A 22,343-nucleotide genomic window follows, 5' to 3' on the forward strand; every position below is an offset into this window, starting at 1 on the left:
ATAATGTATCAGAACTTCATTTATTTTTATTACCCAATAATATTCCATTGTATGACTATACCACATTTTATTTATTCATTAATTAATGGGCATTAGCTGCTATGAATTATGTTCCTAAACCATTTGTGTTCATTTGCACTTACATTTTCATTTCTCTTGTATATAATTGGAAGTGGAATTGCTGGGTCATATGGTAACTGTATGCTTAAACTTTCAAGGGATTCCCAGACTATTTCCCAAAGTGGATGCACTATGTTGCATTCTCACTGGTAGTATATGAGGATTTCAATTTCTCTACATCATTGCTAACACTTGTTACTATATGTCTTCTTAATTGTAGCCATCTTAGTCGCGGTGAAATGGCATCTCATTGAGATTTTGATTTGCATTTCCCTGATGAGTAATGATATTGAGCATCTTTTCATGTGCTTATTGGTCATTTGTATATCTTCTTTGGAAAAATATCTATTCAGATCTTTTACCTATTTTTAATTGGCTCATTTGTCTTTTTATTATTTAGTGTTTTAAAAATTGAAGTATAGTCAGTTTACAATGTTGGGTCACTTTCTGGTGTACAGCATATTTCAGTCATACATATACATACATATATTCATTTTCAAAATTTTTTTCATTATTGATTACTACAAGATTGTGAATATAGTTCCCTGTGCTATACAGTATAAACTTGTTCATTTAATATATAGTACTTAGTATCTGCAAATCTTCAACTCCCAATTTATCCCTTCCCACCCCCTTCCCTCTCTGGTAACCATAAGGTTTTTTTTCTCTGTCTGTGAGTCTGTTATTGTTTTGTAAGTAAGTTCATTTGTCTTTTTTTTAGATTCCACATATAAGTGATATCATATGGTATTTTTCTTTCTCTTTCTGGCTTACTTCACTTAGAATAACAATCTCTAGGTCCATCCATGATGCTGCAAATGGCATTACTTTATTCTTTTTTATGGCAGAGTAGTACTGGCCATTTGTTATGTCCTCATTGGCAAATTGCTTGTTAAGGTCTTCTGCCCACTTTTGGATTAGGTTGTTTGTTTTTATGTTATTAAGTTGTATGAGCTGTTTATATATTCTGGAAATTAAGCCCTTGTCAATCTCATCTTATGCAAATATTTTCTCCCATTCTGTAGGTTGTCTTTTTGTTTTGCTTATGGTTTCCTTTGCTTTGTAAAAGCTTATAAGTTGAATTAGGTTTCATTTGTTTATTTTTGCTTTTATTTCTATTCCCTGGGTAGACTGCCCTAGGAGAACATTGCTAAGATTTATGTCAGATAATATTTTGCCTGTGTTTTCTTCTAAGAGGTTTATAGTGTCTTGTCTTATGTGTAAGTGAAAGACTTGTATGTGGAAAACTACAAAACATTGACTAAGGAAATTAAAAGTGACTTAAAGAAATGGAAAGATCCCATGTTCTTGGATTGAAAGAATTAATATTGTTAAAATGGCCATATTACCCAAAGCAATCTACAGATTTAATGTGATCCCTATCAAATTACCCAGGACATTTTTCACAGAACTAGAACAAATAATCCTAAAATATATATGGAATCACAAAAGACCCAGAATTGTCAAAGCAATATTGGAGGAAAAAAATGAAGCTGTAGGAATAACCCTTCCAGACTTTAGACAATACTACAGAGCTGCAGTAATCAAAACAGCATGGTATTGGTACAAAAACAGACATGTAGATCAATGGAACAGAATAGAGAGCCCAGAAATAAACCTAGACCTTTGGTCAATTAATTTTTGACAAAGGAGGCAAGAACATAAAGATGAATAAAGACAGTCTCTTCAGCAAATGTTGCTGGGGAAACTGGACAGCTGCATGTAAATCAATGAAGTTAGAATACTCCCTCACATCATACACAGAAGTAAACTCTAAATGGCTTAAAGACTTAAACATAGGACAAGACACTATTATTTAGTTTTTATTATTGAGCTGTAAAATTCTTTTTGTTTATTCTAGACACAAGTTCCGTATCAAACATATGATTTTTAAGTATTATTTCCTATTCTGTGAGTTATTTTTTCACTTTCTTGATAGTATCTTTTGAAACAAAAGATTTTGAGTTTGATGAAGTACAATTATTTTTTCTTTCATTGCTTGTGTGTTTAATATTCTATCTAGGAAACCATTCCTAATCTGAGGTCACAAAGATTTACACCTATGTTTTCTTCTAAGAGTTTTATGGTTTTGATTCTTAAATTTAGGTATTTGATCCACTTTGAGTTATTTGTTGTATATGACGTGAGGTAGGGGTACAATTTCATTGTTTTGTATATGCATATCTAGGTGTACCAGCTCCATTTATTGAATAGACCATATTTTCCTCATCAACTTCCTTTGGTACCCTTGTTAAAAATTAACTGAACATAAATGTGAGGGATTACCTCTAGACTCAACTATATTCCATTTTTCCTTATTTTTGTCTTTGTAATAGTATCACTATCTTTTGTGATAGAGATTACTGTATCTTTGTAGAAAAATTTTGAAATTATGAAGTGCAAGTACTTCAAGTTTCTTTTTTTTCAAAATTGTTTTCGGTATTCTTAGAATTTCCATATGAATTTTAGGATTAATCTGTCAATTTTTGGAAAGAAACTAACTGGGATTCCAATAGAAATGGTATGGAATCTATAGATCAATGGGGGATATTGCCATGTTAACAATATTAAATCTTCTGATGCATGAATATGGGATATCTTTCTATTTATTTAGGTCTTCTTAATTTTTTTTGACAGTGTTTTATAGTTTTCAGGTTATAATTTTGTACTTATTTTGTAAATTTTATTCCTAAGTGTTTTATTCTTTTTGATGATCTTGTAAATGGAATTGTTTTATTAATTTTATTTTCAGCTTGCTCATTGCTACTGTATTTGCAATTGATTTTTATTGTATTAATTTTGTATGCTGGAAGCTTGCCAAACTTACTAGTTAATAGTTTGTGGTGAGTTTCTTAGAAATTCTTTATTTAAGATCATGTCATTTGCACATTGAGATAGTTTTACTTCTTCCTTTCCAATCTGGATGCTTTTTATTTTCTTGTTAATTATTCTGGAAAGGCTCTCCAGTGCAATATTGAATAGAAGTGAAGAAGACATCCTTGCTTGTTCCTAAACTTAGATGAAAGTATTCAGTATTTCACCATTAAGTATGATGCTGGCTATGGGTTTTTCATAGATACCCTCTATCATGGTGAAAATGTTCCCTTTTAAGCCTAGTTGGTTGAGGGTTTCTTTGCTTCCTCTGCCTGGAATGCCCCTTCTTTTTTCTTCTACCTGGTGAATATTCTCATATTCTCTAAGACCAGCTTAAATGCCTCCACTCAACAAAGCTGATCCTTTCCCTTTTTCCACTTTTGGCCTGTAGGGATGTAAGTCATAAGAGAATGGAAGAAATTGACTCTGAGTCACTATTAGGCAGGCTTTTTCAATTTGGAAAATATTCAATCTTGAATTCAAGGCACTAAGATCATAATCCCCACAGATCTTTCCATATAACTTGTTTTGGTATTGATTTTTGAGCACAAAACTCAGAAAGTGAATTTGCATAAGTAGGAATACATTTTCAAAGTACAAATTGATGCACATCTGTCTGCATAGTTAGTAATCGATGCAACTGCAAAAATCTAATGAAAATATGCCCTGAACATAAAAGATCTAAAATGATTAATATTGAATATCCTGTGGTAGAAAAGAGATTGTGCGTTATCTCATCCAATGAAATGAATTTTTCATTAGAATGGCGTATTAGTTGAGAGCTGAAGACTAATGATTTTTACTTATTAAGTCACAATTCACTTCTGCCACTTTTCAAAGGCTGAAAGTACTGAGATTATCTTTCATTTGAGCAGGTTAGCTTTTAACTTTGTTTTGCTGGCTTTCTTTCATTCACTCGTTTACTTACTAACTCACCAATTAACTTATACAACTAATTTTAAAATGTTCATTTATAATAATTTCTATAGGAGATGTCAGTAACAACAGATATCCCTAATCTACAGAAATTTGTTAGAGGAATTAAAATAATATAATATGAATTAGTTGATACAGACTTCTATTTCAAGATGGCAGCCTCAGTACATGTGTCAGCTTCCCTTTGCCCCAACATACACACACACACTTGTTGGACATACGCACACGTGTGTTGGACATGCACACACATGCATAAAGGGGAGGCAAGCTGGGAAAACAGACTCATACAGCCATAGAAGACATTTAAGCCTGTTATTTATACTAACAAGTATAGTCTGTGATTCATAAACATAAATGGATGCAAAATATTACCAGATACTTGAGGAAACCCAGCAAAGTGGACAAAGATGAACCAACAATGATGATTCCAGACCCCAAAAAAAAATCATTTAGGGAAGAAAATAGAAATTAAAGTTTTAAAATTAATTTCTTCAGAAGACTCAAATGTTTTACATCCATAAATTAAGACAAAAATAATATGATAGAATGAGCTATCAAAATTAAGAAAATAATATGGGAAGTTAAATATCTAGTAATAAACTGCAATAAAATTTGATTTGGCTAAATCACAAGATGCTTGTGGTTGAAAATAAAGTAAAAATCTGAAAAATGAAGTGAAGGAAACTGTATTAATTTCCCAGGACTGCCTTATCAAATTACCACAACTTGGTGCTAAAACAACAGAATTTATATTCTCAGAGTTCTGGAGGCCAGAAAGATGAAATCAAAGTATCAGCAATGTTGGTTCCCTCTGGAGGCTCTGAGGGACAATCTGTTCTATATTCTCTCCTAGCTTCTGGTGGCTGCTGGCAATGTGTGGTGTTTCCTGGCTTGTAGATCCATCATTCCAATCTCTGTCTCCATCTTCATATGGCCTTCCCCGTGTACCGATGTGTCTGTTTCTCTCCTCTTCTAAGGACTTGTCATTGAATTTAGGGCTCACCCTAAATCCATTTGGTCTCATTTAGAGATCCTTACTTTAATTTACATCTTCAGAGATGCTTTTGCCAAATAAGGTTATATTCTGAGATTTGAGATGGACATACCTTTTGGGGGCCACAATTCAATCCATTGTAGAAACATTGCACAGAAATGCAAAACATGAGAGCGAAAGTCTTTAAGGACCCAAGGGATAAATCTAATTGGAGGTACCATTCAAGATGTTTAACCAGTGATAGCATAGGTATAGACTGATCAAATGGAAGCTATCCAGTCAGAATTGGTGCTAACTGAACATTATTAGCCCAGGATTTCCAAAGCCGAGAAAAGGGGCAGTGAAGCAGAGGGAATAATCAAAGAAATAGTAGAAGAAAATTTATTCAGGCTTAAGAAAGGTGAATTCTTAATTTTGAAAGAGTTCAGTCTGTAAATCAAGTAAGAAAAATGGGGAAAAAAACCCTAGGAGAAAATAACTTGAATACTTTCTAAGAGAAATCCCATTCCTCCAAGGATAAAAGAAAATTTGAAAATAAATGGTTTACCTACAAAGCAATGTTAGAAATATGAAGCAAATTTTTTATCCTTATTCCAGATGCTAGAACACAAAATAGCAATCTTCAACTAACTATCAGAAAAGTTAGGGAAAAAATAACAATAATTAAGAAACTTCCTATTCACAGTTTCTGGAAATTGAAATTGGAGTAGATGGTAAGGAGGAACACTTCATTTTCATTTTATTCCATTTTGTCCCTTTTTTTAAAGAACAGTTTGAGGTTCACAGCAAATCTGAGTGGAAGGTATAGAGATTTTCCATATACAGGTTTCCCCCACTATCTGGAAGTAGAGTGTTGCCATGAAACCCTTTGTAAGCCGAAATGTCCTAAAGCAAAGAAGCAATTACATTAGGACACATCTTTTTAACTGATTCACAAAATAAATCAACATAATACATGGATACTCACAGGTAAAATTCAAAGCTATGATGGCTTGGTGTTGGGATGCTGAGTAGTTCCCAGAGAAGGAGCTTGGAAGTGCCATTCTTGCTGCTCAGGGTGCAAGCTGCCTTTGTAACACCTCGCTGGAAAACAAAGGCTGAGTGCTATATTTGCTTTTTACCTTTTTTCATAAAAGCAAAAATCCTCTTTGGATTTCTTCTAGTCAATGAAAACAAGTACTAATGTAGGTCTTTCAGAAAAGCAAAATGGTATAAAGCAAACTTTCAAAAAGCAGGAGATACCTGTACTCCCTACCATGCCTGTGCATAGCTTCTTCAATTATCAGCATCCCTGACCAGAGTGGTACATTTGTTAAGCTTGACAAACCTACATTGACACATCATAATCTCTCAAGGTCCATGGTTTATGGTAGAGTTCATGCTTGGCTGTGTACATTCTGTGGGTTTGGACATATGCATAATCACATGTATCCATCATTATAATACACAGAGTATTTCTGCTGCCCTAGAAATCCTCTGTGCTCCACATGTTCACCCCTTCCAACTCCTGGCAGTCACTTACTGTCTCCATAGTTTTGCCTTTTCTGGAATATCATATAGTTAGAATCATGCAGTATGTAGCCTTTTCAAATTGGCTTCTTTTACTTACTAACATGCATTTAAAAGTTCCTCAATGTCTTTTCATGGCTTGATAACTTAGTGGTTAATGAGGATTTAGAAGCTATAGCTAAAAAGACATTTTATGTTAATTAAATACTGCTTGTGTTAAAAAATAAAATAAAACAAAACCCTGACAGAAGAATTAACAACTTAATATCCAGGGCTAGAGAGAGAGAAAAAAAAGTCTCCTATATAAATCTTAATTTTCTTCTGGAGACTCAATACTTAGCACTATTAACAAGATGAATACAGTAGTGTTGCCCAGAAAAAAAGAGATTTTAGTTTTTTCTTGAATGCTCTTTAATGCCTCTCTGCCAAGTGCCAGTTTTTCAATCCTGACCAATGCTGGGAAATAGGAGTATAATATTTACTGATGTTGTAATTTATTCATTGGTTGGTTCATTCCTTTGTCCTTTATGTTCACTAGACACCCATTCTGTGGTGCTCAGTGAAGGAAGAGAATGTGTCCTGCTCCCACTGAGCTCTTAGCCAGGCTTGGAGACCCCTAAAACTGAATTTCTATCAGGACATGAACCTGGGACACATACGTTGGCAAAATGCAAAAGTTTGTTTTTTTTAAGAAGGGGGAAATCTCAAAAAATTACAGTCTGGTTAACTTTTTTTAACTTCTGTTAAAATGGAATACAGTAGATTAATTTATGATAAATCAAAAGTATATTTTGTTTTTTATTTAAAAATTATAAAAACTTTGTTTTATTTTTAATTGTATGAGTAATGGAGAAATTATTTTTATAGCAATCAAGGAAATGAATGGGGGCAGATAAAGTCTCTTTTAAATACTTTCCTCAACCCCAATTACTATGCATTATATATATATGTATGTATGTGTGTGTGTGTGTGTATATATATACACACACAGTGTGTATTGAGACAGTTAGATTGAGACAGAGATAAATCCCTACATAAATACATGCATGACTGGGTGTGAGTGTGTGATGTTTCTACTATACAATTAGTGTCTTACCACGCATATTCCACAGCTTGTTTTCATTAACATGTCTTGTAGATCTTACAGTGTGAGTCCATAAAGATTTACCTCATTGTTTTTACCTGCTACACAGAATCCCTGTTTAACTGTTGCCTGATGGGTGATCATTTATGTTGCATCCAGCTTTTGCTTTTACCATGATGTACACTGGACCAAACCTCCCTGTGCAGGCATCACTGTACTCACTTGTGTGGGGATTTCTATAGAGTAAACACTGAGTAGTCAGATTGCTCTCTTATAGGTTATACACCTTCTATGTTTTGTTAGATGCTTCTAAATTAATTTCTGTGGATCTGATCTTATTGATATTAGCAGAGTATGAAATTTTAAAAGTGGGCTTTGTGAAAAAAACTGTTCCTGCACAGTTTAATTTCCTCACTAACAAAATATAGCCCCTGAGATAAGGGGGAGGAAAGAAAAGCAATATATTTGAAGTGAAGCTTTGGATTTGAATTAGTAATTTTCTTACTAGTGAACTTGGGAAAACTGCTCTGAAATATATAATGGTCAGCTACCCAGTTATCTAGAGTGCCCAAAACAAGTCAGTAATCAATAACTAACATCAATCTGAGAGTCTTTATTGAAGTTCCTCTGGTTTGATAGTCTTAATACAAAAAAATTGAATGGAATGGAAAAAACAGGCTTAATAAAACTGAACATAGCTTAAGAATAATGGAGGCCTTGGGCTATTTGGAAAAGTGACCATTAAAAGTAGAATCCTCCTCATTGGTGATATCATCCAATGATTCATTCCAATTATGTTTAGAATGAATTCAGTTGGCTGGTAATTGGCTCTCCTCCTGGCTGGATACTTTTCACCCCCAGCTCTCCATGGTGCTTCTCCACCTGGCTCCTCATTCTGTGGTCCAGTGGAGACATACCTGCCCTCACTGTTCATGCTCAGGCTGTTAGTGCTCAGTCTGTGTGTTCTTATAGAACTCCTTTTTACACTTATGGATTACATCTATTCTTTTGCCTCTACTTGTTCACCAGCCATTGGACACTTTGAAGATCGAATCATAACTTGTCCATTATTGTATTCTCAGCCAGCAGTGCTGAGCTTAGGGATCTGGTGGTTAAGGATGTTGGCTTCAGACAGATCTGTGTTCAAACTTCAGTTCTGCCACTTTCCAGCTCTGTGTATTCTTGGGGAAGTGCCTTAAGACAGTTACCTTAAAAGATTGGCGAGGATTAACTTTAATATCTGCATGCTTGGCACAGTATAAACAGTGAAATGATAACCACTGTTGTTATTGTTGTTGAAATATAATTTAAGAAGTAGTTAAGAAAAATTCTTAGGACTATGTAAAAGAGGATTATTTTATTATAAAAATGTAACCCAAATTTCTCAGTCTGTTATTTTCTAACATAAGGAATAGATGTGAGTTACTTTTGTTTTCATCTTGAATAAGCTGTCTCTCTCTGTGTTTATTCAGCACAGACTTAGAGAGCTTGATGCAAAATATATTCAGGTTCCCAAGTTATGTATTTTATCAGGCATCTGAAAATTTGACACTTAGTAGCAATGGATATATTCAGGAATGAGTCAGTACACTGAGCTCAGTGGTCTGTATTTGGCCCAGTGTAGATTTCAAAAAGGTGAGGGAATCACAAATAAAGGAAATAAATGAACATATTCAAAATGTGATCTTATAGCTAGCATACTCATCTTCTCAGATCTTTAATACTTTGGGAACTAACTCATATAGGACTCTAACTTCTATATATAAATAAAGTAATTTTTCCCACCAAGAGCTGTACTGCTACCATTGAAATCTGGGTCCAAAATTATGATTTACTTTTTATCTTAGTCATTTTATGCCCACTCTTCACCGTGTTGTTGATTTCAGAGAGCCCCACCACTCTTAACTGGGCATTTGGGATTCAAACCTATACTTTTTATAGTGTCTGCCTGTCAAATTGGTACTTAAAGTACTGTCTGCTTCTAAAACCTTTTATGCTCCTTCCTCTCCTTCTCTGATTTTATGTGCATCCTTTATTTCTCTCTTTCCTTTAAGAAAAATCCAGGTCACCCGCACAACCCTTTTCTATGAGAACACTGCCCAGGGAGCTCCATTTCCTATATGCCCTACAATTGCTGAATATCTCCTGCTTTATATTTTTCTCTTATCTTCTGTCACAATAGTTTCTCTCTCTTTATTCTTTTAGAAATAGATACGAAATATTATCTCACTCTTCTTGAAGAGTTAATTTTTATTTTCGCACCCTCTCTGAGCTTCTGTGGGTGGTGGGAAAAGGAAAGATGTTTATGGAAATTGTCACCTCTAATCAAGTTGCCTCTGTGGCAGAACTTGAGATTCTCTGAGGATGCTGTGTCCGGAATCTTTCCGGAAAATGTCATAGGCAAGAACCTCTTCTCTGTCGTTGATCATTCTGTATCCCTGGAGTGTATTCTAGGACATGTTATGAATTAGGGGGTTCTCAGTGCCACCTTCTGCACTTTGGTTGCCTGACATCTCTAAGTTTGGGGATTCAAGGTCTTGTAGGCCTGGCCACACTCCACCCCCTACTTCTCTTGCTTGTGCCAAACTAACCAACCTGCCTTTCTATTTTGAACCTTCCCTGAAAGCTTTCCATCAGTTTATTACTGCCAAGGTCTCTGGCCCCCAATTTTAAAACCTTACAAGGTTTTTCTTCCCCTTCCCTCCACCTGGCCTCATTTGATCAAAGACCACCCCCATGGCCAGGTTTCTGCTTCTGTGGGTGCTAGTCTGTGTGTTTGGAAAATTCCTTTCCTTGCCATCCACCTCTTGCCCTGTTCCCTGACCCAAATGTGGAACAGGCTATTTTGGTTGCTTTTTCCTCTTGGAGGGTTCAGGTCTAGGCAAGACCCTGGACGTGGAGGTTTATTTTCTTTCATATGGGTGTCATTGTTATCTCCATGAAAACTAAGGTGTTGAGTAGTGAGTAGCTATTCCTGAACACCTGCTTTGAATAGGAGATTTTTTTAAAAAGAAATCTTAAGAAGGAAATTCCTAGTGGTGGAAAGTCAGTGAGGCAAGTATTTTAAAGGATATCTTTCTTGCTTTTCCCTCAAGTCATGCCTGTGGGTACCACCACCTGATCATAAGATAAGCCCTGCTCTGCCCTTGACTTCACACAGTTTGCAGTTCTGTTCACAATGGTGGATAACTCTCAAGGCAGTGGAGTGGGTAGGATAAGTTGTAGGTAATCAAACTGCCTGGGTTTGAATCTCACCTTGGCTACTTAATAGGTGTGTGATCTTGAGTGACAGTTCTTAATCTATTTCATAGTTTCCCCATGCTTAAAGTGCGGATGATAATAGTACCTACCTCATAGCATTCTTGTCTGGATTACATAAGTTAAAATCTATCTTATTATTATCTTGAACTACGATAAGCAAATGCATTCCTGTACACCTGGGCTTCAACTGATAAAAGACTGAATTTTTTTCTTATAGTTATGTACATTTACCTACTTAAATACTGAAATTTGAAAAAGGTTACGATAAGTAACATTTGAATAATAAAACCAAAGAATTTCTACTAGATAATACTGTAGAATTTGGGGAAGAAAAGGAAGCAAATTTGTTCAAAAAGAGGCTAAAATAGGTCATGAGCAAATGATTTATTTGACCCTCAGTTTCCTGGAAGCCAGGGCTACTGGCGACTGATACCAGTCTGAGATGGAAATGCAGCCAAGGTTTAGGTAGAGGACTCCCCAAGTAAAGACCCCTCCTCCCACCCTGGCACATCTATAGCAAGGAACACAGATTGGGGTGGTGTCCAGGAAGTCCTTGACACAGGAGGCGCTGACCTCACTTTGGCTGATCTTTTATTCTCTGTCTGCCTGTATCCTCCTTGAGTGTCTGTATTAGTGGCTCACAGTTATTTTTGAGAACATTGGTTGGAGGACATGCTCTGTACAAATATACTTAATAAACTTTTCCATGAGCTTGTGATGATAAAGTGCAAATTGTCTTGGGTTGGCAAAGCTTTTAAAATACTTGTCTTATAGTCTTAATCAGCTTGATTTAATTATGTATATTTGGTTTATTTGTTAACTTTAGCCAGTGCTTTTAATGTAAATATAATCTGTTCCCCCAGCATGATGAGGCTTGAGTGAGGTCATCCATCAATGAAAATTCCTTGTAAACAGAAAAATGTTATACAAATATAAAAAATATTAATAATAAATAGCCTTATAGACTCTAAAATAAGGCAGCTGTGGTTAGAAGTCAAAAAAGCCTTCAAGATGATTAAAAGTGCATGATGTTTGCCTTTCATTTTTTGATTAATTACTGTTATTATTTATTTGCTCACAAATATCTTCAGATATTAAACTTTAATCATGCTTAACATGATTTTTTATATATATTGAGTTTAGTAGAGCAAAATTTTTTTCTTGTTGCTCACTAATATTTATTAGGGTAGAAATTTTTGTAAAGTTTTGAGGAAGAAGAATGACTCCTTCAGAGACTCAAGGTAAATCCACTTACACAACAGGTGAAATGCTGCATGCTTCACGTTTGATAATACCTTATTTTCTAGTTGTTTCTCACATAGCTTACCTTGAGAGTCAGAGGATCTCACCAGCAAATATAAATCCATTCCCAAGATATTTCCGCTGATAAGGGAAAATAAGAAGAAAATATTATTGAAACCATAATAGGCTTTTTTTAACATTTTTTATTGATTTATAATCATTTTACAATGTTGTGTCAAATTCCAGTGTTCAGCACAATTTTTCAGTCATTCATGGACATATACACACTCATTGTCACATTTTTTTCTCTGTGATTTATCATAACATTTTGTGTATATTTCCCTGTGCTATACAGTGTAATCTTGTTTATCTATTCTACAATTTTGAAATCTCAGTCTATCCCTTCCCACCCTCTACCCCCCTGGTAACCACAAGTCTGTATTCTCTGTCCATGAGTCTTTAGATTCCACATATGAGTGATCTCATATGGTATTTTTCTTTCTCATTCTGGCTTACTTCACTTCGAATGACATTCTCTAGAAGCATCCATGTTGCTGCAAATGGCGTTATGTTGTCAGTTTTTATGGCTGAGTAGTATTCCATTGTATAAATATACCACCTCTTCTTTATCCAGTCACCTATTGATGGACATTTAGGCTGTTTCCATGTTTTGGCTATTGTAAATAGTGCTGCTATGAACATTGGAGTGCAGGTGTCATCCTGAAGTAGATTTCCCAGGAGTGGGATTCCTGGGTCATATGGTAAGTCTATTCCTAGTCTTTTGAGGAATCTCCACACTGTTTTCCATAGTGGCTGCACCAAACTGCATTCCCACCAGCAGTGTAGGAGGGTTCCCCTTTCTCCACAGCCTCTCCAGCATATGTCATTTGTGGATTTTTGAATGACGGCCATTCTGACTGGTGTGAGGTGATACCTCATTGTAGTTTTGATTTGCATTTCTCTGATAATTAGTGATATTGAGCATTTTTTCATGTGCTTTTTGATCATTTGTATGTCTTCCTTGGAGAATTGCTTGTTTAGGTCTTCTGCCCATTTTTGGATTGGGTTGTTTATTTTTTTCTTATTGAGTTGTATGAGCTGCTTATATATTTTGGAGATCAAGCCTTTGTCGGTTTCACTTGCAAAAATTTTCTCCCATTCCGTAGGTTTTCTTCTTGTTTTATTTCTTGAAACCATAATAGGCTTTGATAAATCTTAGCTTCAGTATTGATGCAAACAGCCATTGTGCTCTTAAATCCTTTAATACTCTATGTAGTAAAGGCCTCATTGCCTTCTAGGAGTCCTGATAGTGAAAAATATGCAAGCTAAAATAAAATCTACTTTATTTTATGGAATATGGTTTTAAATTCTTTTTCAAGACATATAAAAACATTTGTCAACTTCAGTTAATTTTTTCTAAAATGAAAACTTACCCTCTTAATCTTTACCTTTTTATATATACATATACACATGTATGTATACATATTTACACTTTCATTGTACCCTATCAGTTCCCTAAAAGAGATTTGAAAAAGGTTATGATAAATAACATTTGCATAATAAAACTAATGAATTTCTACTAGACAGTACTCTAGAAGTTGGGGATGAAAAGGAAGCAAATTGGTTGAGAAAAAGTTTAATATAGTTATGTCACGAGCAGCTGATTTATTTGACCCTCAGCTTCCTCGAAGCCAGGAAAAAATGAAAATAGTCTGAATTATATATTCTTAGTTTCATAAAGCAACAAAAAGTCAAAATTTTAATGTATTATGTTATGAATATGGTTATACATACATGATTTATCACACATTGGAGAAGACTCACCAACCCAAAACATATGTCTGTTTTACTAAATTTATATTTTCAATTACTTTGCTTGGGCTAATGTGAAAAGGTTTTTTCATTCCCTGGGCATCCTCTCTCTGTGCACAGTTTTGGGTAGCAGCAGGGTATGAGTGATAGGGAAAATTTTGCCATAGGAAAAAAAGTGGAAATTTTAAACGTATCTAGTTTTTGGAATATTGGCTGTATAGATAGGATTCTGACTTGTTGCATAGTAACCAGCTGTCTCAGCAAGTGGGAAGTAAGATTGAACAACAAAAAAAATCGATTTTGAAGTTTGGAATTTGCCTAGAAAATGAAGACCTGCGTCTTTACCATAGCTCCTTGAAGTTTGATTCTCAAAGCATAAATCTCTCTAAAATCTTAGCATAGGAAAATTTTTTTATTCACTAGGCAGGGAAGACAAATTACTCACTGTAATAATGCACCTGTAACATGTTTAGAAAAATGAAACACAGGAAAGCAACTCATAGGGACTCATAACTGGGAGGCGTGAGACAAATAAGGTATGATGATAGAAAATAAAAACATTTCTACTTGGGGTGAAATGATGAAGACTGGTAGATGGGTTCTCACATTAATAGTTTCCTTTTCAGATTCACGTGTGATAGAAGGTAGATTGGCGTCTACTCTTATATTCTCATGAGCATCATTAAACCTTCTGTCTGAAACCTAAGGGTATTTAGTAGTTTTTTCTTAAAAAAAAAGTTTTATTCTGCTTAGATTTTAGTCTAAACACCAAATTTTTAATGTGACCCCTCTGTACAGATATTTGAATAGTGTTCCTTGGCATATTTTGATATATCAGATGAACAGATTTTATGTTTTCTTTATGAAAAGTAAAATGAAAAGAATAGAGAACATTTGTTTAACAATTTGTATTTATTTCTGTCTATTAGTTACCTTGATCTTCAAATCAAGGAACTTATAATAAGGTTGTAAGAATTCACAATTAGCTGTGAGTTATTTTGCTGTACAAAACTTCCGTTTGTGTTTGACTCATGCTGGTTTCACACCATTAGCATTTTCTATAAGACCAAATATATAAGCTTGTTTTCAAATCTATTGGAATTTTGAAGATTTTAGAGTTGTAGTCTCACAGAGGAGTTTTATTTATTTTTGGTTGCTTATATTGTCAAAAGAAAAGTTAATTCTCAAACTTTCTTAACTATCCATTAAGTAAATATATCTCTTCTGCCGAGTTACTTCTCAAATATATATCAAATAGCATTTACACAGTACTTAAGATATGAAATATGCCTTGTGTTTTAGGTGTGTTCATTCATTGATTTGATTTTCCAAACAGTCTTGTCAGGAAGAAAGGTAAGGAATTATTTTTATCTGTTTTTCCAGAAAGGAAACTGGGAAGCAGGCAGCTAGTAAGTGACATGTATTTCAGATTTCAACAGTACAACTCTTTTCTGGGTTTCATATCAAACATTAACACTTTGTAGATTTGCTCCCCGTTTTGCATGGGAGGAAATTAAAAAATCAATGTCTGTAGAATATGTGTCTAAAAGCAGAGATTCAGCAGAAAAAATACATAGATTGATGTTTTTAAGTGTATTTTTTGCTTTTTATAGAGAAAAACTGATTCTCTAAATTAGATAACCAACTCTACAATAATTGAATGCTGTTTTTATATTCAGCACCTCAGACATCTTTTTCTCTCTTTTTAAAAAATTAAGATAATGACACAATTTCTTAGAATTGACTTCTATGTAGGTTAACTGGAGATTCTAAATGTCTGGGCATCAGAATTCAGTGATGATTCCAGAAAGACATAAATGGTGGAGAGCTGTTTGTATCCTTTTCAGATTTCCTTTCCAGGCTATAGTGTGCTGCTGGAGTGCTTATGTTAGAAACACATTCTGCTGCTTAAAAACACAGCAAAATTGAAGCAGTTGAAGGCCATTAAGAAAAGACTGATAGCTTCATCTTCTAAGCTTACTTTTCTCTGGAATATACCTCAGTCTCTTAGCGTATATGTCTCTCCTGCCAAGCATGAATATTAAAGCCACCAGTCAATGTTTTTCCATGTCATTTAATCTCCCAGTCTATTTGCTGATTCTCTGAAGGTGCTCAATAATAAAAAGGGCATAGTCAGGGGATGGCATGATAAGTTAGGTGTGTTCCTGAACTGACAAGTTTGTTTATTTAAACCTTAAACATAACACTAATTACACATCTCTGGAAAATTCAAATTATAGCCTGTGCAAATTATATCACCATCAACAGTATTTTATTGAAGTGTAAAGCTTTAGAGTTTTTATTCCCCACACACCCTGTGGTGCCAAAAGGTGTAATGGAGAAGAGGCTTTTTCTCTCACTTATTTCAAGACTTTCTTTTCTTCCCCCTAGCTTTAGTGAGATATAATTGACATATAACATTGTGTAATTTTCAGGTGTACCATATGCTAATTTGAGATACATATATATTGTAAGATGTTTACCACAATAAGATCAGTTAATGTATCCTTTACCTCACATAATTGCCATTTTGTTGCTGCTGCTGTTTTGGTGAGAACATTAAAGCTCGACTCCTAAAGCGTTTTCAAGTATATAGTATAGTATCGTTAACTATAGTTATCACGCTGTACATTAGATCCCCAAAACTTACTCATCTTATAATGGAAAGTTTGGACCATTTTACCAACATCTTCCCATTTCTCCCAACCCTCAGCCCCTGGCAACCACCATTCTAATTTCTGTTTCTATGAGTGAAGTTTTTAGATTCCACATATGAGACCATACAGTATTTATCATTCTCTGCTGACTTACTTCAGTTAGCATAATGCCCCCAGGATCCATTCATGTTGTTGCAAAAGGCAGGATTTCTTTCTTTTTATGCCTGAATAATATTCCAGTGTGTGTGGGTGTATGTGTGTGTACTACATTTTCTTTATCCATTCATCCACTGATGGGCACTTAGATTGTTTCCATGTCTTGACTGTTGTAAATAATGCACATTTTCTGTTTCCTTGGCTGGTGTACCCTGATCTTCAAGGCTGTCAGACCAGCATGAATGATGCCTGCACAGTACCTCCACAAACAGTTCTTTGCCTCCGTTCTCAATACCCTGGCTTCCTTTTCTTTTTTGTCCTACAACCATGCAGATACTTATTTTTTTTTAAACTTATTGAGGTATAGTTTACATACAATAAAAAATATAGATTTTAAGAGTACAATTTGATAGGTTTTGACAAATGTGTATACCATGTAACCACTACCCTAATCAAGATATAAATTATTTTCATCATACTGGAAAGTCCTCTTATGTTCCTTTGCAATCACTCCCACTCCTGCCTTTGACCTGGGGAGCCACAGGTCTAATTTTTGTCACCATAGATTATTTTGTTCTAGAACTTCATATAAATGAAATGCTGACTTATTTCATTCAGAAAAATGTCTGTGAGATTATCTGTGGTGTTGCATGTATACACAGTTTGTCCATTTTTATTTGTGAGTAGGATTTCTTTTTATTGCTGTACTATAAGTTGTTTCTCCACTCACCTGTTGATGGACATTTGGGTTATTTCTAGTCTGAGACTCATATAAACAATGCTGTATGAGACTGTGTACAGTCTGTTTGTTTAGGTGAAACTTTTTGAGATAATTATAGATTTCACATGCAGTTTTAAGAAGTGGTATGGAAAGATCCCATGTACCTTTTATTCAGTTTTCCCCATTGGTAACATCTTGTTAAATTAGAGTACATTGTTACTACCAGGAAATTGATATTTATATTGATAGAATCCACTGATCTCATTCAGATTTCCCAGTTTTATTCATTTCTTCCCTCCCCTCCACGTGTGTGTATGTTTAATTTTAGGCAAGTTTATCCCACGTGTAGTTTTGTATACCCACCACCACTGTCAGATTCAGAACAGTCCTATACTCACAGAGGTCTCTCAGGTTGCCCTTATGTAACCACAGGCATCTCCTCCATTCCTAACCCCTGCAAGCCACTAATACATCCTCCATCTCTAATTTTGCCATTTCAAGAACATTATAAAGATGTAATCGTATAGTATGTAACTTTTGAGACTAGAATTTTTTACCCAACATAATTCCTTGAAATTTATCTAAATTTCACACCTACCAGTTATTCCTTCCCTTTGAAGGTTATTTCAGTCTTTGGATATTAGAAAGCTGTCACGAATATCAATGTACGTGTTTTTGAGTGAACATAAATTTCATTTCTCTGGCATAAATTGTCCAAGAGCACAATTGCTGGGTAAGATGGTAACAGTACGTTTAGTTTAAAGAAACTGTCAAACTGTTTCCAGAGGGTCTGCACCATTTTACATTCCCAGCAACAGAGTATGAGTGACCCAGTTTCTCAATATCTTCATCAACTTTTGTTGTCACTGTTTTTTATTTTAGCTATTCTTACAGGTTTGAAGTGACATTTCATTGCGGTTTTACTTTATTTCCTTATGGATGCTGGACCTCTTTTCATGTGCTTATTTGCCATCTGCATACCTGTTTTGATAAAATATCTCTTTATGTCTTTTGTCCATTTTCTGTTTGTTTCTTTCCTGTTCAGTTTTCAGAACTCTTCATATATTCTATATACTAGTTCTTTATTAGATAGGAAGCTTGCAAATATTTTCTCCTATCCACAGCTTGTCTCTTCATCCTGTTATACAGGTCTTTCACAGAGAAACAGTTTTAATTCTGCTGAAATCCATTTTATTAATTTTTCTATTTATGGATCGTGGTTTTGGTGTCATCTGAGAACTGTTTGCTTAGCCTTAGATACCAAAGAGTTTTATCCATTGTTTCTAATATTTTTCTAAAGGCTCTATGTTTTTACATTTTACAGTTAAGTCTGTGATCCATTTTGAGTAAATTTTTGTGTAAGATGTGTAAGCTTTAGATCAGGTTCATTTTTTCCCCCTTTTTTTGCTTTAAGATGTCCTATTGCTCTAGCGCTGTTTTGTTTTTTTTTTTAATGGCTATCCTTCTTCCACTGAATTTTAATTGCATTTTTTAAAAAAATCAGTTATTGTATTTCGTGGGTCTCTTTCTGGGTTCTCTGTTCTCTCCCATTGATCTGTTGCCTGTTCCCCTACCACTTGATTGTTGTAGCAATATAGTAAACCTAATTCTGAAGTAGAGCAATTTTTCTCTGCATTTTATTCTTCTTTATAAAGTTTTTTTTAAGCTATTCTAGGGCCTGTGCTTTTCCATATAAATTTTAAGGTAAACTTGTCTATGTCAACAAAGATGGGATTTTGATAGGAATTCCATTAAACCCATATATCCTATTGGAGACAATTAACATCTTTAGTATGTTTAGTTTTCCAACTCATGAGCAAGGTGCGTCTTTCCATTTATTTGTCTTTGTTTTATTTCATCAACATTTTGCAGTTTTTGACATAAGATCCCATATATGTTTTATTATTTTTACACTTAAGTATTTAATTTGTTTTGAAGTGATTCCAAATAGTATTACGATTCTAATTTCAGTTTCTGCAGACTCATTGTTAGAAATGTGATGGATTTCTGTGAGTCGATCTTGTACCCCTGCAATCTTGCAAGCACTGGAAACATTCAGAATCAAAGTGTTTTATTTTATGAAAAAATGTGTCAAGAATATTTTGCACAGTGCTTGTGTCCCTCTTCTCATTGTGTAACCCTTGAGACAGAGGGAGCAGCTTCTTTTATCTTCACAGATTGTAATACTCTTTTCTAAGTTGGGATCAGCTTCCAGTGTTTCATCCTTTGTTCCTTCAATATCATAAAATATCTCTGAGAATGACTTCAAGGGGAAGTTTTTGGCAAGTGTGACTTCTGGGACATCTTCACCCTTTCCATCACAACCACTTTTCACATTTATGTCAATAGCTGTGCTTCACTGAGCTCTTCTAGCTGCCTGTCTATAGAGTTTCTCGAATGGTGGCGGTGTCAACATTCCCATGGTCAGATATTTCTTCTATAACTTTGTTTATATTTAATTCCTATCTCACTTCCAATGTTATTATTTTTTGTTTCTTTAATACCTTTTCGTCTTTGTTGGCCAGTTCTTTCTGTTACTCATTTTTGTAAAATGTCACATGAGTTTAATCAATGGGAGACAGGGAAGCATCAAAAGTACATTCTTTGCTATCTGTGAATGGACTGAACAGCAGATACACAGTGACCAATCACTAACAGACATAAAAAGAAGCGATGTAATTAGTCACTGATCATGATGCACATCTATTTTTTATGTAGTGGTTTGTGAACTGAAAGGCTGGCAGCAAAATTTGTGCTTTTATGCAGCTAATGGTTAACCTATCATAGTAACTGAAGTTTGAACTGTGTTGTGTTGTGTTGTGTTGTTGGACTGGTGTTTTTAACTAAACCATGGTAACTGAATCCCACTTATATTGGAACTGTACAAAGTGAGGACTGCATGTGTGTGTGTGTGTGTATATGTATGTGTGTATATATAGATAAAATACAATGTCAAGATGTGTGATGATTGCTATAAAGTAAAGAGGGAGTGGGGATACTGAATGTGAATAGTAAGTACCAGTTTATATAATTGTGGATGTCCTCTTTATGAACTAACTTTTGAGCAAAGGGACCTGAGTGAAGTGAATAAAGCATTAGGGGGAGGTAAATATGTAAAAGGAATAGCAAATGCAAAGTCCTAGAGGCAGGAATGAGCTTGGGGTGTTAAAGGAATCTGAGCTAATGGAGCTAGAGTAGAGTGAGACAGAGAGCAATTGGACGATGAGCTTGGAGAGGTTTGCAGAGGAGGGATCATATAAGGTCTTAGAGGCCATGGGAGGGAGTTTGGGTTTTATACTTTGTATGATGGAGAGCCACCAGAAGGTTTTAAGCAGAAGTGTGATATAATTTTATCTTCATTCTTAGATCATTTTGGCAGCTGCAGTAAAATTTTATGGTGGGACAGCTATAGTGGAAGCAAGGTAACCAGATAAGAGGCTTTGCAGCAGTGTAGGTGAGAGAGAGTTATGGTTTGGGTCAGGGTCTTAGCAACAGATATGGGAGAAAATGTCAGCTCCAGGCTATATCCTGAGGACAGAACTGAGCAGACTTGTTACTGGATTGGGTGGGAGCTAGGATAAAAAGATAGGAATTAAAGATCATTCCTAAGTTTTTGACTAGGGCAGCTGAGGGTATGCTAGCTCCATATGCAAAGATGTGGAAGCAACAGACAGGAATGGAGGATATAACATTCTCTTTAAGACATGATAAGTCGAAATGCCTATTACCACCTATTTAGAGCTTAGGGAAGAGATGAGGGCTAGAGATACAAATTTGGGTTTTATCAATGTACAGATGTTATTTAAAAGTCCAAACTGGATGAGATCATATAGGGAGTAACTAGAGAACTAGAGTTGGTTACAGATTGTACCTTGTGAAGAAGAGAGGAGAAATCAGCAAAAGAGATTACAGAAGGACAGTCAGTGTGGCAGTAGGAAAAGAAAAAGGCATAGTGCTCAGAAACCAAATTTTGGTAATGTTTCAAGAAAGGGGAAATTATCAGTTTTGTCAAAATGCTCCTAAATGGTCAGGCAACATGGACCAATTAAGCACTGAGATTTTTAACCAGGGATGTCTTGGAACAGTAATAGGGCCTAAAGCCCAGTTGAAGTGTCTGAGGATGGACAGGGTAGTGAGGAAGTGGAGACGCAAATACTGATCACCTTTTCAGTGAGATTGGTGTGAAAGAGAAGAAAGAAAAATGGAGTACTATTTGTTAGGTCTAAGGAAAAGTTATGTGTGTATTTTTCCTTGCAGAATATTATACTTGTATGCATAAGTTTAGTTACCACAAGTTAGTGAAATAACACCAGACTCTCAGCAACATGGTTCAAATTTCAGTTTCTACAGTAAATGACCTGTGATTTAAGTACAGACTCTGTGACTACCTCTCCAGTCCACAAGTCATGATGACATTAACCCATGTGCATCTTGGTCAGTGACCAGTCAAATCACTTCTTTCAAAGTTTATTAGTGATTGGTTACTATATATTTGCTATTTAGCTCATGCACAGACTGCAAAGCATAGAGTTGTGTTGCTTGATTCTTAGTGATATATCCATGTAATTGCAGTTTTAAAGCACTCCTCTCGTTGTGTTATGCTCCAGATCACCTTCATTCTCTCATGGACTTGAATAAAATGTGGAAATTTGCTTTTTGCCATCAAACACCACTTTATTCATCCAGCTAATGGACCATATATTATTTCAACTTCCAAAGCCTATTATCTGATGTGGACTTCCAGACAGGGTATTGAGCTAGAGATCATGCAATTTCTTTAGCAGAGTTTTGGAAAAATGTCATAAAGCATGCAACTGAAAACACTCAAGCATTATGGGAACTAATGGCTAAAATAGTAATATGTGTGCAGTATGGTGAACCTTTTACCTCACTTTACAAATCACTTTACAATATTTGAATTGAACATAAATGGAATTATAGAAGAAAGAGCTGACCTGGACATGTTAACACTGCCTG

The 22,343-nt window shown here is 35.0% G+C and overlaps 1 protein-coding gene across 9 annotated transcripts in view; it reads left to right on the forward strand.

Moving 5' to 3' along the window:
- MCTP1 (multiple C2 and transmembrane domain containing 1) overlaps positions 1-22,343 on the forward strand; it is a 604,116-nt gene that overhangs the window by 194,066 nt on the left and 387,707 nt on the right. For 5 of the 9 annotated variants that reach the window (XM_072958382.1, XM_072958380.1, XM_072958381.1 and 2 more), the window contains exon 4: positions 15,135-15,185. The exons of the other annotated variants lie outside the window; for them this stretch is intronic. In XM_072958382.1, coding sequence (XP_072814483.1) covers positions 15,135-15,185 — 51 coding nt within the window. The remainder of the gene's footprint in view (positions 1-15,134; positions 15,186-22,343) is intronic. 9 annotated transcript variants of the gene reach the window in all.

This window comes from Vicugna pacos, chromosome 3 (genome assembly GCF_048564905.1).
Source record: "Vicugna pacos chromosome 3, VicPac4, whole genome shotgun sequence".
Taxonomy (NCBI): domain Eukaryota; kingdom Metazoa; phylum Chordata; class Mammalia; order Artiodactyla; family Camelidae; genus Vicugna; species Vicugna pacos.